This window comes from Mustela lutreola, chromosome 9 (genome assembly GCF_030435805.1).
Source record: "Mustela lutreola isolate mMusLut2 chromosome 9, mMusLut2.pri, whole genome shotgun sequence".
In the NCBI taxonomy this organism is placed as follows: domain Eukaryota; kingdom Metazoa; phylum Chordata; class Mammalia; order Carnivora; family Mustelidae; genus Mustela; species Mustela lutreola.
In genome coordinates, this window is record NC_081298.1 from 69,078,313 (window position 1) to 69,093,350 (window position 15,038).

The 15,038-nt window shown below is 37.0% G+C and overlaps 2 protein-coding genes across 8 annotated transcripts in view; one reads left to right on the forward strand and one right to left on the reverse strand.

The window, feature by feature from the left end:
* Positions 1 to 15,038, forward strand: part of ABCG5 (ATP binding cassette subfamily G member 5) — a 56,372-nt gene that overhangs the window by 39,814 nt on the left and 1,520 nt on the right. For 2 of the 3 annotated variants that reach the window (XR_009344809.1, XR_009344811.1), the window contains one exon: positions 781 to 1,312. The exons of the other annotated variant lie outside the window; for it this stretch is intronic. The gene's annotated coding sequence lies outside the window, so the exon portion shown is untranslated. Of the gene's footprint in view, positions 1 to 780; positions 1,313 to 15,038 lie in introns of those variants that run through there. 3 annotated transcript variants of the gene reach the window in all.
* The window catches only part of DYNC2LI1 (dynein cytoplasmic 2 light intermediate chain 1), a 69,753-nt gene that overhangs the window by 34,399 nt on the left and 20,316 nt on the right, over positions 1 to 15,038 (reverse strand). For 4 of the 5 annotated variants that reach the window (XR_009344813.1, XR_009344812.1, XM_059134609.1 and 1 more), the window contains exons 6-12: positions 11,957 to 12,143; positions 10,964 to 11,032; positions 10,269 to 10,346; positions 6,250 to 6,326; positions 5,558 to 5,628; positions 2,322 to 2,419; positions 1,828 to 1,920 (exon numbers count right to left, since the gene is read on the reverse strand). Coding sequence is in view for 3 of the 5 variants with exons in the window: in XM_059134609.1 (XP_058990592.1) it covers positions 1,828 to 1,920; positions 2,322 to 2,419; positions 5,558 to 5,628; positions 6,250 to 6,326; positions 10,269 to 10,346; positions 10,964 to 11,032; positions 11,957 to 12,143 (673 nt within the window). In the remaining 2 variants the exon portion in view is untranslated. The remainder of the gene's footprint in view (positions 1 to 1,827; positions 1,921 to 2,321; positions 2,420 to 5,557; positions 5,629 to 6,249; positions 6,327 to 10,268; positions 10,347 to 10,963; positions 11,033 to 11,956; positions 12,144 to 15,038) is intronic. The other variant, XM_059134611.1, reaches the window with a different exon arrangement.

The window sequence follows — 15,038 nt, forward strand, 5'->3', positions numbered from 1 at the left end:
ATCTAAAGATCAAAATGCTGCTTTCACTGAAAAATATTATGTGGCAATAATGATATTAGAAGATCAAAAAGAGGGGCATCTAGGTGGCTCTGTTCATTAAGCTGCTGTCCTCAGCTCAGGTCATGATCCCTGGACCCCAGCCCTGTGTCGGGCTCCCTGCTCAGTGGGGAGTCTCTTTCTCCCTCTTCCTCTACCCCTGCTCATGCTGTCTCTCAGATAAAGAAATAAATAATCTAAAAAAATAAAAAAGACAAAAAAAAACAGGCAATGTGAAGAGCTACAGACAGCTGGCTAGAATTTCATGGAACACAGATGAATTCTTGCATAAGCTGTGTTAATAGTTTACAGTGAAGAATGACAGGTATCTTGGGGTCGCTTTCCAGTTTCAATCCAAATTCCTATTTTTAGGTTAAAATTCCTAGTTTTAGGTTATGGAATATGGATTTGAATGTGTAAAATCATGGTGCTGAAAAACACCCTAGCCCCTTCATAATACCTGTATGTACTAATAAAAGGGGTCACTATGCAATATAAACAGATATTCTTATCAACAATGGCAGGTAGTCATTGACTCCTCGGTAAATATTAATTCAGAGATGGCTTCCAGCTAATCCTTAGCTAAGCTGCACACATAATAAAGGTCATGTGAGGCCATATTACTGTTCTGACAACATGCCTCTCACTTTGCGACAGCAACAGAACCCTTTAAATATTCATGACATAGTTTTCAAAAGTCTTCTGGCCTATGTTTAAATAGGATGTTTTGTTTTCTTATTCTAGGGTCCCTGAAGGTGAAAAATTAGTGCTGAGAAAAATACCCTAGTCACTGCTCCTGTGGATGGCTGTGTTCAGGTTACCCTTACAACAATGTGACGGCCCAAGTGCCAGAGCTCTACAAATCCCACCGGAGGGGCTGTCAGGGCATTCAGTTTATAATGCTTGCTGATATAAAATTTGGGTTCTGCACAGTGTCTCATTTCAAAGATCTGAGAAAATTTTAAGTTTCAGGTTATGATGAATTTACCAGCTCTTGCATTCTTATATCAGACTTTTGTATCACAAATGGCACTAGCTGGGCATCTGTGGAACACAGTCCATTTTTAACCACTTTCCTAAGAGATCCTGTGTTTGCATCCTTTCATACTGGGTAGTCCTGTATTTTTCTGGTACAAGAAAAGTTTATCTGAATTTTCTAAATAAATCCACAAACAAAAGAATATTGTGACATTCTCTCCCTAGCAAGGTAAGAATCACTATCCATCTTCAACATAAACTGGAAAACCCAAAAAGGATACGTGAACATTATGTCATCTCTGGGTGATGGAATGGTTTAAAATCCTTCTTTTTTTTTTTTAATATTTTATTTATTTATTTGATAGACAGAGATCACTAGTAGGCAGAGAGTCAGGCAGAGAGAGGAGGAAGCAGGCTCCCTGCTGAGCAGGGAGCCCGATGTGGGACTCGATCCCAGGACCCGGAGATCATGACCTGAGCTGAAGGCAGAGGCTTAACCCACTAAGCCACCCAGGTGCCCTAAATTCCTTCTTTATGCACATCAGAATTTCTTTTATATAGTGACGATGTACTATTTCAATTATATATATTTTTAAGATTTTATTTTTAAGTACTCTCTACACCAACCATGGAGCTCGAACTCATGATCCCAAACATCAAGAGTTGCACAATCTAACAACCGAGCCAGCCAGGCACCCCTTTGATAATTTTAAAAGTAAAAAAAGAAAAAGAAAATAAATTGAGAAAAATCTATGAAATTCTAGAGATATTTTGTGATAAAACTCGAGATAAAATAAATGATAAAGATACTACCTGATCCTTCTGAATTCTCATTTCATCAACTTCACTTTCCGCATACTGAGGGTCTCTTGCAGGGTCCTTGATATCTTTTAGTGTGTTGATACTCTGAAATTACACTTCAAGTCATTTATGCCCATTCCCCCAAACCGTCCATGACTACCATCTGCCTCAGCCAGACTGTCTATGGTCTTTTGAGGTTTTATCATCACCACTGTGGCCCATTTCAGATGCCACCAGGCCCTCTCCCACCCTCTCCTTCCAGTTGCTGTCTCTCCCTTCTCCGGCACCCTGGGAGCTGAATTTGAAAGTGGAGCAAGAGCTGTGTCTTGCTCATCTTTTAAAACCCACAGTGCCTCATGTATAATAGTTTTTTGGCACATATTTAATTGATTTTTGAGCATGCAAGAGTAGAAAACAAAGTAATTATAATAGGCTCACTGGAACATTTTCTAATAAATTGAATAATGCAAAAAAATTCTTGCTTTAAAAGAATTAGAAATCTTTACCTTTGGTGGAAAGACCCTTTCATACACTTTCTTCCACAACTCCATTGGTGAATGGGCATGAAGTTTTCCAATATCATTATCAGGAACAGGAGGAGATCCTAAAATTGGAAATTGTACACAAAATGACTACACTGATTAAAACCTGACAATCAATAAAACAGGACACTCAGAAAAATAGAAATCCAAGATCACTCATTTCCCTTTTCCCTAATACAGCCACTCTCAACATTTACACCAACCCAGTGTAGCAAGGCCACAGATTATCTAGTACTAGAGGAAGAAGAGACAGAGTAAAGAGTTGTGATTCTCTTTCCCCATACTTATGTTGCCATCTGGTGAACTACTAAGTTTGATATTCTCATGTGTTTGTGAATTTGTAAGGAAACACTCTTTTTTTTTTTTTTTTTTTTTTTTTTTAAAGATTTTATTTATTTATTTGACAGAGAAATCACAAGTAGATGGAGAGGCAGACAGAGAGAGAGAGAGAGGGAAGCAGGCTCCCTGCTGAGCAGAGAGCCCGATGCGGGACTCGATCCCAGGACTCTGAGATCATGACCTGAGCCGAAGGCAGCGGCTTAACCCACTGAGCCACCCAGGCGCCCTGTAAGGAAACACTCTTATGTGCTACTCATTAGAGTACAAATTGGGACAACTAATTTAGAAGCTAATTTGGCACTACTAACTGACATACAAATATGGAAAAAGGTTATACGCTATTACCCAGAAACCCCCATTTTTGGTGTATAATCCAGAAACACCTGCACACAGATATTAATGATTTCACACTGCAGCATCATTTTTATTAGTGAAAAACTGGCCACAAACTGTCCATCAGTGAGGGTATAGTGAACCAAATCACTATGCACAGCTATGCTTTGTAACCCTACAGCAGTCAAAACACCAAATCCAACTACAGCAATAACACGGAAAACCACTAAGACATACTGAGTAGAAAGGGAAACTTTCAAAATGCTAGCTACAGAATGATCCAGTTATGTTCAAACAAGTAGGTTTTTCTACTTCCCATGTATAGAAAATAGTCTGGAAGTATGCACATCAAACTTGATCCTTGGATGAACTATTCTAACATTTTATAATGAGAGTATCTTTATGTACGGATTGTGTAATTTAATTTGAAAAAAACTTTGCCACTTCTTGGCAATAGTCAATCTATAATCTGAGATTTCTCATTCTTTCTTTTCTAGTATTTATAATGTTGCTCTTTCAGGACCTCCTTACTACTTTGGTGGGAAAGATAGTGATGCAATCCACCAATCTTACTCAGCTTTCCCAAGTTTTTTACTTGTCCTCATTTGTGTGTGTGTGTGTGTGTGTGTGTATTAAGTTCTATACAAGTTTTATCACCTTTGTAGGTAAATGTATCCACCCCCACAGACAAGATACTGCACAATGCCACTGTCTCAAGGATCCCTTGCTCTGCCCTTTTATATCCACACCACCCCTTCCGAATCTCTTCTCCTACACCTCCCCACCTACAGTCCTGTCCTTAACCTCTGATAACCATTAATCTTTCCTCCCATTTCTAAAATTTTTCATCACAAAAATTTTACATAAATAGAATCATATTGTATATAATCTTTTCTGATTGGCTTTTCTTCACTCAGTATAATTCCCTGGTGATTCATCCAAGTTACTGCGTGTACCAATAGTTTGTTCCTTTTTATTGCTCTGTAGTATTCTACAGTGTGGACATACCATACCATAGTACAGAGTTTTAAACAACATCTGGTTGTTCAAGTTTGGGACTATTACAAATGAAGCCACCATGAACATTTGTGTAGAGATTTTCATGTGAACGTAACTTTTAATTTCTCTGAGATAAATACCCAATAATGCATTTCCAGATCATATAATAGTATGTTTAGTTTTATAAAAATAAAAAAAACTGTCAAACTGTCTTCAAGAGAGGCTGTTATCATTTTACATTCCCACCAGCAATGTAGGAGTATCTAGTTTCTCCATATTCTTGCCAGCATTTGGTGTTGTTGCTATTTTTTGTTAGCTATTCTGATGACCTCACTGTGGTTTCAATTTGCATTTCCCTAGTGATTAAAGATATTAAACATCTTTTCATATGCTTATTTGCCATTTGTATATCCTTGGTGAAATGCTTGTCTTTTGGCTGTTTTCTAATGGGATTTTGTTTTTACTGTTAATTTCTTTATATATTCTAGATATCTATAGTCCTTTGTTAGATATGCAGTTGAAAATATTTTCTCCCATCATGTAGCATGTCCTCTTATTCTTTTCAAATGGACTATCAAGAGCAAAAGTTTTTAATTTTGATGAGGTCTAAGCTCCATGGTTTTTAAATTCATTAATTCTCATTCCTTTTTGACCTCCAGCTATTTTCAGGGGCATTATCTATCGGTACACACAGTGATTCTCATAGCTAATGAAATTAAGTTGGTATTAATGACAGTTATAACATAAAACCAGTCTTTGTGACCACTCATTAACAACCTCTACTCTTTTCATTCCAATTCAATCTATAATCTCATTACAAAGATTTACATTTGAAGTCCAGTCAACTTTAGCATGTAATAGTAATTATGGATAAGAAATAAAGAACAAAACTACTATCTACTAGAGCATTAAAACCAAACTATGTCAGCCTCTGAGTAGAAGGAGTTGCTAGGCCCCAAACCTCCACAATGAAAGTAGTTTCTGTGGGAAGATAAGGAACTTGATTATACAAAGCTTTCAAATTCTTTCTGCTCACAAGCCTAAAATGTCCATAAGTTTAGGAAATACATCCCATCATCTGAAGCAAACTATTTTCATAATGAAGAATTAAAGCATACATAATTAGTACAACTGTTCTTTTTTGGTTTAGTCCATCACTTTTTTCATCAAGGCCTGTAATATATAGCTTTCACTTTCCCGCCCACTCTTGTGTTTCTGGTTTTCTTTTAACCCCACAAGCTAAAATTTAAAAGTACCAGGAAATCAGTGAGGGAAAAGAAATACATGCAAAATTTTCTAGTGAAAGAGAGATCCAAAATCAGTTTCTTATGTGGCAACATTCCTTCCATTACAAATATGTCAATGTGATGCATGCTGCATCAATACTGTATATACAAATAAATACATAAATAACAGCAATGATAATGAACTCAGAAATGGTGGTATACTGGAGATGAAGTGAACACAGGCTAGGATGAAATCAATAAGCAATTAAAAAAAGACTGAACAATCTTAATAAGTTCACCAACCTATTTGACTTAAAGAATCCAATCCTGCTGTGATAAACAGTGGTTTATTCTGATCCACACATATTGATTTGCTACATGGGTAAGAAGAAAAGAGAGTCTAATTTAGTTTAGCAATCAAATATCCTGCCATGCTCTACTGTAAATACAAGAGCCAAGTTTTATATCTAGCTACCGGTGAGAGAGCACTGTCCCCAAATGAGTGAGTGAATATCTACTTAACCTTTTTCAAAAACTAAAAGTCTGGCATCAATAAAGTTTTATAGGGGAAAAAACAGTGACAGACCCAAATTACCTTAAATGAAAACCAAGAAAAGTAGCAATGTTAAGAAAAATATACATACTACAATGATCAGTTCGGTTCCTAATCAATATAAGAAAATGTAACACAAGGAAAGCTACTAAAATGAGAGAAGTAGAAGAAATCAGTGAAATAACTGTAATATTACTATTTTATTCTAGTCTCTTAAGTGTTATATAACATTTTAGTTGTACAATTTGAGATAATTTTTTTTTCAATTTGAGATAATATTTAAACAATACAAGAAATAGGAAATAATATGGAATTATTTCTCTAAGAATAGCCACCTGGGGACACTTTCTTCGAAGAAACAATAATGAGTTGAGAACAATAATCAGATGAGATTATTGGCAAAAAAAATTAAAAAGATACAAAAAGTATAGTTTAACAGTACCTTTTGTTAATGCCAAATGCTAACTGGTTGATAACTCCACGTATTTTTAGTAATAGAGCTTCTGATTTACTGGTAAACTAAAAAAATAAAATCAGGAGAATATATGCTGTGCTTTCAAATCACAGAAACAGGTAAAATACAATATGGCTCTGAAAAAGTACAAATTGCAGACAGAATTATTTATTTGCCCAACACACACTTGTGTTAGAGCAGACAGCAACCTGAAAAAAGGAAAATAATCTCAATAAATTTGTTTTAACTCATTCTTCAAGCTTCCTGAGTGCACAATACTGAAGGGACATGTGTATGTACTAATCATTTCAGCTACTCCCACATATGGATCATAATTATTTTCAAAATACAGTCTGGTTGGTAGAAAATAGGAGGTATACATCATAAACAACTTTTCCATCCACGGGCATATTACTGTCTTCCAAAAAGCAAGCAGGGAAACTACAGACTAGTTCAACAATACTGATACTCATTAAAAAGATATTTTAACTTCTCTTCAGAATTGCCCTTAAGTCTGCAAAGGAAGCTACTAAACATTCTCAGGGGTGGTATGCAACTAGGGTGACCATAACCAGAACACTCCAGAGAATTAAAGCGGGTGATATTATTAATAATTAAGCTGAGACCTCAGGTGAACATCAGGACATGTGCTTACCCTACAAATCTTTTAAGACTTGATTTTGGATTTTTGGAAATACCAGAAGTTACTCAGCCAAATCAGAATGGCTAAGATGTATGAAAGTGGGAAAAACAACCCTGCAGCAAAATGAAAAGTAATTTTATAAGGCAAAGAAATCAGTTTTCAGGGTAAGATTCATTCTGGATTAAGGACAGGATCCCAGGCAAAGTATTTACTCACGTGAATATATTAAATTTAATACATTGACTTTTGAAAATTGAAACATTTTTAAATACTTCTTTTGAGGCTTAAAAGTATAAAAAAAACTAACTAAATTTTTAAAACACAACTTTATTAGTATTATTATTTATGTTTCCTATGTGGAAAGGAAAATACCTCATCACAAATGTCATTTCACAGAAGGGCTGGGAGGACATGAGAAACTTTCTGACCCCCCCCCCCACCTCAAATCTGTCACATCAATTGCCTTGAAACATCCTCCACAAATAGCTATACAGCTTCTGCTTGGATAAACTCAACGGAAACCCATCATCTCCCAAAGCAACTCATTCCATTTTCAGATAATGGTAGTATTAGAAAGTTCTTTCTTATTTTGAGATAAACTCTGCTCCACTGATTCCTTGTTCTTGACTCTGAGAGAGCAAAGAATATCTAATCCCTAATCCTTTTGGATTCCTTCCAATACCTATCCTTTGAATATTTAAAGAGCATTATCACATTCTTGATGACAAAACATAATTTTATACTCCTCCTCATATATCACATTTTTAAAAAAAGATTTCATTTATTTATTTATTTGACAGAGAGAGATCATATGTAGGCAGAGAAGCAGGCAGAGAAAGGGGGGAAGCAGGCTCCCTGCTGAGGAGAGAGCCCAATGCAGGGCTCGATCTCAGGACTCTGAGATCATGACCTGAGCCAAAGGCAGAGGCCCAACCCACTGAGCCACCCAGACACCCCCACACATCACATTTTTAAGTCTCATACCATCCTGGCAGATCTCCACTGAATCTGGTCCTACTTATCAATGTTTTCTTTTCTTTTTTTGTTTAAAGATTTTATTTATTTATTTGATGGAGCACAAACAGGGGGAGCAGCAGATAGAGGCAGAGGGAGAAGGAGGCTTCCTGCTGAGCAGAGAGCCTAACGTGGAGCTCAATCTCGGGATGCTGGGACCATGACCTGAGGAGAAGGCAGACACTTAACTAAGCCACCCAGGCACCCCTATCCATGTCTTTCTATTTTTAAATTTTTATTAACTCATAATGGTGAGTCCATCTTCTTGACCGAATTAGAAAGGATCAACTAAAGGGCTAAAAAAATAACTGTTGAGTATCCATCTATCTTTTCAAGCAGCACCAAACGGATTCTCTTGAATGGGGGAGTGGGGAAGACGAGAAGTCAAATGGAAGGAGGGGGCTTTGTAACTCTCTTCCTGGTCTGGGCAGCTATACAATCGTTATGGTTCTCCTGATCCAGAAGGGCTCCTCTAACCCAACCTCTCATCCCTCTAGCTTGCTGAAAGCTGAGATGAAGCTTTTCTCAAATCCATTCCCTAGAAGACCCTGATCTCGTAGGACCTTCTAGACCTGCTGAGGTCTGGGCTGATCTAATATTTGTCCACTAGACTAGATTCCAACTGGTCATAAACGTGATCTGTTCCTAAAAAGATAGAGTGTTCCCTCAGCTAAGCAACCAGAACTATCTTACAGTAAAAATAAGAAACTACAAGATCCATGGTCTTTGCTTCTGTATTCTAGATACATTCATTTTAAACTCCCCATATCTCTTTGAAACAGTTAAAAAAAAAGTATTTCCAAAGCACTCTGTCAATTTAATATACAAAGAGATAGAGTATAAACATAAAAGGTATTGATTTTTAGAAAAATACACAATGCAATTTGGAGTCTTCAGAAGTATAAAAATTTTAAATATAGATCATATTCATCAGTTTTAGTCATAATATCCTAGCCATGAAGGCCATGGATAGACCGTGTTGTCTCCAGCTTCCTCCGAGCACTTAATGTACCAGGAAAAAGAAACCATTCAAATGGGGAGATAGTATTTCTTTTAAATAAAAGTGCTTTTATATCTTACTGCATTAAAGAATACCCTTAATCCCTTATTCCTGCTATGGAAGGTAAGGGTAACAGTTATTATAATAAGCAACATTTACTAAGGAATACTGTTTCAGGCCCTGTGGTGAGCACATACCTTACTCTCTCACTTACTTTCACAACAACCCTATGAAGAAGGCACTGGGTTTTGTCCATTTTACCCTGGAGGAGATTGGGGCTTGAGTGAGACGACATGGCCTGAGATCACTCATCTGATAAATGGCTGTCCTGACATTTGAACCCAGACAGCATGACTCTCAAGTTCATGGTTTTAACCCCTAACACAAAACAGTGTTTTGTTCTGTTTTGAAGTTTAAAAAAAGAACACATTGTTAAAGGGTTTTTTTTCTCTTTTCTCTTAGGAGAAGACAGATTCTAATTCTTTTTTTTTTTTTAAGACTTTTATTATTTATTCGACAGAGAGAAAGAGAGCACAAGTACACAGAGCAGCAGGCAGAGGAAGAGGGAGAAGCAGGCTCTCCGCTGAGCAGGGAGCCTAATGTGGGGCTCGATCTCAGGACCCTGGGATCATGACCTAAGCCAAAGGCAGCCGCTTAACCAACTAAGCCACCCAGGGGCCCCCAGGTTCTAATTCTTTTTTTTTTTTTTTTTTTTTAAGGATTTTATTTATTTATTTGACAGACAAAGATCACAAGTAGGCAGAGAGGCAGGCAGAGAGAGGCAGGCAGAGAGGCTGAGCAGAGAGCCCGATGTGGGGCTCGATCCTGGGACCCTGAGACCATGACCCGAGCCAAAGGCAGAGGCTCAACCCACTGAGCCATCCAGGTGCCCCTAAGATTTTCTTCATTTATTTGACAGAGATCACAAGTAGGCAGGGGTTGGGGGGAGAAGCAGACTCCCCACCAAGCAGAGAGCCTGATGTGGGGCTCAACCCCAGGACCCTGGGATCATGATCTGAGCCGAAGGCAGAGGCTTTAACTCACTGAGCCACCCAGGCGCCCCTCCAGATTAGGCTCCATGTTCGGCAGAGAATCTGCCCAAGATTCTGACCGGGGTTTATGGACATAAGCAATTGCTCTGAAGACATGGTTGGCCATCTAGCAGAGTATGTTCTAGAAATACATTATCAAACATTCTATAACAAGAGGATTTGGAGGCAGTAGGAAAGGGAAGGATGGAACTATGTGTACTAGTAAAAACATTAGTATTTGCAACTGTGCATCAAATTGCTAATCTTTCTAAGTTTGGTGCTGCCCACACTCAAGCCAAAGTATAAGAAATGTACGAACCATTAATGATGCTCCATAATAATGTGCAACAAATCGAAGGGTCTTGCATATAACCTTCCTCTTCTCAGAGTCAAAATCCTGAAGAAATAGGTTTTTAAAAAGAAAAAGCAAGTTGAGAAAATTAAATTCTTGTAGCAGGAAGGTGAAAATTATCAAGTATAGAAATATATGATTTTTTTTTTTTTTTGGAACATACCCTGAGGAGTAGGACTCCATTACCCTGATATTTGTTCCTATAGAGAGTTGAACAGTAGCTGCAGCCTTCTAGAACTATAGCTATCAGATCTTTTCTTGTTTAAACACTTAGCTCAATAGAATTTAGATATGAGCACACATTTTACAGTGTGGAATACCCTAGGGATTCTCTGACAAGCAAAGATAAGAAGAAACCAATTTTCCACTTTCTTCAATTTGAAAGTTAGGAAATCAGCCCTATCCTTCAGTGACTCAGTGAAAGATTCAGTTTCTCAATCCACCCATCCCCCCTGACTGCCTTATCCCCACTCCACTGTATGTATTGTTCTTTACATATTTTCTTTCCCCACTATGTCTTCTTTTCCAAAATCCTTAAGATGTGTGACTCCTTGATTTCTCCCTCAGAGTCATTTTTCTCATATCACTATAATTTTTGTTCCTCTACCATAAAGCCTGGGTAAGCATAAACCACCACCTTAACTAGAAGTGGAAAAGCTTACCTGAAAAATATCGTATTTACTTCCAATTATGACCAGAGGTATTAGAAATGGGTCGATTAATTCACGATCCTGTTAACATATTTTATTGATTATTATAAATTGCTTAGTACTATGTATTCAGAAAATTCTATTTACTTCTAAAAATATACCATTTTAGTCTTTTTAGAAATGTTGATTTGGCTTGACATAGAGGTTGTCTGAATTTTTAACTTTCACTTGCTAAATTATATACCTCAAGAATAAAACAAGAAATGGCAATTCCTAAATTACCATATTTATTTATTTGTTATATTCTGTCCCATTTTCTTAAATAACATGTAATCGGCCTGTTTTTATTATTTACTATTTGGTATTAGCTTTTGTTGCAGTAGCATTTACACTGCACGGATGGAAACCATAAACTATCAGTTTCATCCTCATATTCCCTATAAAGCTGGGCAACGTAAGATAGTGCTGCAGGTTTTCTAGAAAATAATATTCATGGTTGTACTGAAAGACCTGTGTTACCATCGCTGCAACTTTTCAATTTAGTTAGTTGTCAGATAATCAAAAGATATTGAATATATGACAGACACTAAATGAATGTAAAGTACAGAGTGACAATGAAGGCTGTGAAAACTCTACTCATTGCTTAAACTTGTAGCTTCATCTGCTTTTTGCCAGGTGACTTTTGTACAGTCCGTTTTTTATCTTCATTTTACAGAGGTTATAAAATCAATATCAAACTACTACTTCAAAACTCTATTTCTTTTGATTGGTATAATATGCCATAACAATCACAGTGAATGTCTAACAAGAAGACATGAGAAATCATTTTCCTTGTTTTGCTCTCACTGAGGTTTTATTAAATTGCTATAATTTTCCAGTGAACAAGTTCATCTACATCAAATGAATTTCAAATCATGCATAAAAATCTAAGGAAGCTGTTTGTGATGTTATCTTTAACTATGTATGGGGCTAAGGATTCCGGGAATAATCCCAACAGTAACTCACTGGATGGTCCTTCTGCATATTACTCCATATCTTCTGTCTCATTTCAGAAGCTGCTTTAGAATTGGTCTTGCCCAGTTTCATTATCATTTTATCCACATGGCTTTTTGTGGCTTGCAACAGATTTTCCATGGTGGGCCAAAGGTCATTAGGTTTCGAAAGATCCAAAACAAGAACAAGAGAAAATGTCCTAAAAAAAATAAAAACATTTCTTAAAAAAGACTCAAAGTAATTACAGTCTTGAAACTTTATTATACTGAAATTTATTCTCTAAGAATAACACTATTGCTTAAAGATCAAACAAAACATATAGCACTTTTCTAAGACAAAACACACACAGAGACAGCCCAAAGTTATAGCCTTATTTATTCCAGCAATTTACTCTAGTGATATTTAAGTGTTATAACCAACAGTGGCACTGAAGGTTTTGTTTGTACTAATAATAATCCAATTCAAATAATCTGCAAGCGATCAGGTCCAACAATGTGATGATCCAATCCAATTTTACTGTATCCTCTAGAGAATGGAAACAAAGAATGAGAGCACAAGCAACAACATGACAATTAGGTCACAGAGAACAGATGTACGGATGGCCCCAGGCAGGGGACTATCTCCTTTACTAAATCTTTGCAACAACCCTTCCGAGAAGATGTTATGATGCCCATCATATGGATTAGAAGTCCGAGGCGCAGATTTATAGAACTAGTAAACTGTAGAGCCGTAGATCCAGAGCCACACGTCCTGCTCTACGATGGGGCCTCTCTGAATGCACACCCCTGGTGACCATGCACACCACTGCCATCATCACATGAATGTGTACTCGTGTTCCTGTCACTCAAACAAATCAAACTCATCAACAACAAACCCACAAAAAAATGGGCAAAAGACACCAACAGACATTTCTCCCAAGAAGATCTACAAACGGCCATTAATATATGAAAAGATGCCCAATATCCCTAATCCTTACAGTAACATAAGGATTACTAACATACTCCTTAGGATAGCTATGGTAAGACAAAAACAGAACAAAACACCAATAACAAGTGCTGGTAGGAAAACAGAGAAATCAGAATCCTTGAGCATTGCTGGGGAGAATGTAAAATGTGAAATTCCTACTGTGTTAAACAGTATGCTGGTTCCTCAAAAAATTAAGCAATTACCATATGATCCAGCAATTCCACTTCCAGTATTTGAGATCAGGGACTCGAACAGGTATCTCTACACTAACGCTCATGGCAGCACTATTCACAATAGCCAAAAGGTGGGAATGACCCAAATATCCATCCATGGCTGAATTCTTCAACAAAATGCAGTATATCCACCCAGCAGAATACCAATGGAAGGAAATTCTGACACGGGTGAACCTGAAGACATTCTGTGGCGTGAAAGAAGCCAGACTCAAAGGACAAGTACCGCACCGCTCCATGAACAGGAGAGCCCTAGAGTAGTCGGATTCACAGAAATTCATAGTGCGTATGAAGGTGGCTGCCAAGGGCCAGGGAAGGGGACTGTAGGGAATCAGTGTTTCATGGGGACAGAGAATGGAAGCTGGGAAGAATGAAAAAAAATCTGGAGATAGTGGTGATGGCTGCATAAGGAGTAGATACATGTACACTTAAAAGTGGCAAGGGATAAAATGTGAGGACATTTTATCAAAACAAAAAACAAAAGGAGTATTTCAGAACATGGTCAGAGTAAGTATGAAGAGCCATAATCACAAGCCAGTATGTTCCCCCTGATCAACAGGGCAACCATTCTGTTAGATATAGCAAGGAATTACAAGTACATGTTAGTCATTTTATAATTATATCAGTTCTTTTGGTTAGAGAAAAACCAGCTATTTTGTGTAATTCAAGCGAAACGGTAACTAAATTCTATACTATAGGTCTAACTTCAGAAAATAGTCTTTTATACAGTAATTATCGAGGTTTGCTATAAAATCAGCACGTCATTAAGTTGTATAGCTAATCAGATCTACATCATTTTAATAAACCCATAATAGCTTTACTTGACTATAATAATAAATAATATATATCTTTATAAGAAATTAAATTTATTGTAGGGGGTTAGTATGGTTGTTTAAAAAACACACTGATTATGGTTTTACTTTTTTTACTGTGGTAAAATGTTATGTAACCAAAAATCTATTATTTTTCCAAATAAAAAGTAACTTGAGGTGAAAACATAACAGAATACTCAACCTTTTTCCAAAATTAAAGTTTGTATTTCCATTGCACTGTACACACCTGTGTATTTTTCCTTCATAGCAAATAACAGCAAAATAATTTTTGAGTATAGTTGACAGACTGTCACATTAGTTTCAGGTGTATAACTTAGTGATTGACAAGTTTATACACGATGCTGTCCCCACTGTGAGTGTGGCTGCCGTCTGTCCCATTACATCACTATTACGATATCACTGACTGTATTCCTTATGCTGTGCCTCTTATCCCTGTAACTTACTCATAACCAGAAGCCCGTGTCTCCCGCTCCCCTTCATCCACTGTGCGCATCCCTCCACCCCCTCCCTCCGGCAGCCATCAGTGTGCTCTCTGTATTTACGTGTCTGATTCTGCTTTTGGTTTCTTTTTTTTTTAGATTCCATTTATAAGTGGAATCCTATGGTATCTGTCTTCCTCATTCTTACTTATTTCATGTAGCACAGTACCCTGTAGGCCCATCCATGTTGTCTCAAATGGCATGATCTCCTATTAAAAAAAAAACAAACTTTTTTTTTTTTTTTTTTTTTTAAACACAACCACCTCTTTAAACAGGGAATGAAACCACAGGAAATGCTCCATTACAAATTATGTAAAGTCTGTTTAATGCACTTATAATCACTGTATGAAAGATAAACAGTATCTAATAGCATTTGGCAATATTATTTTTCACAAGTTGCTGGGCTTTGTCCAACACAAGGAAATTAATTATGTGTCAAATTGATTCCAGTCACAAAACACTCTAAGATCTGCAACAACATTAGGCATGAAATGTTTTTCATGAATTCCTTAAGCACTCAGCAAACTACTTTGGATGCAGGCCTCCAGCTTCCCTTCTGTGTGTTTATCAGAACCCTGACCTCCCC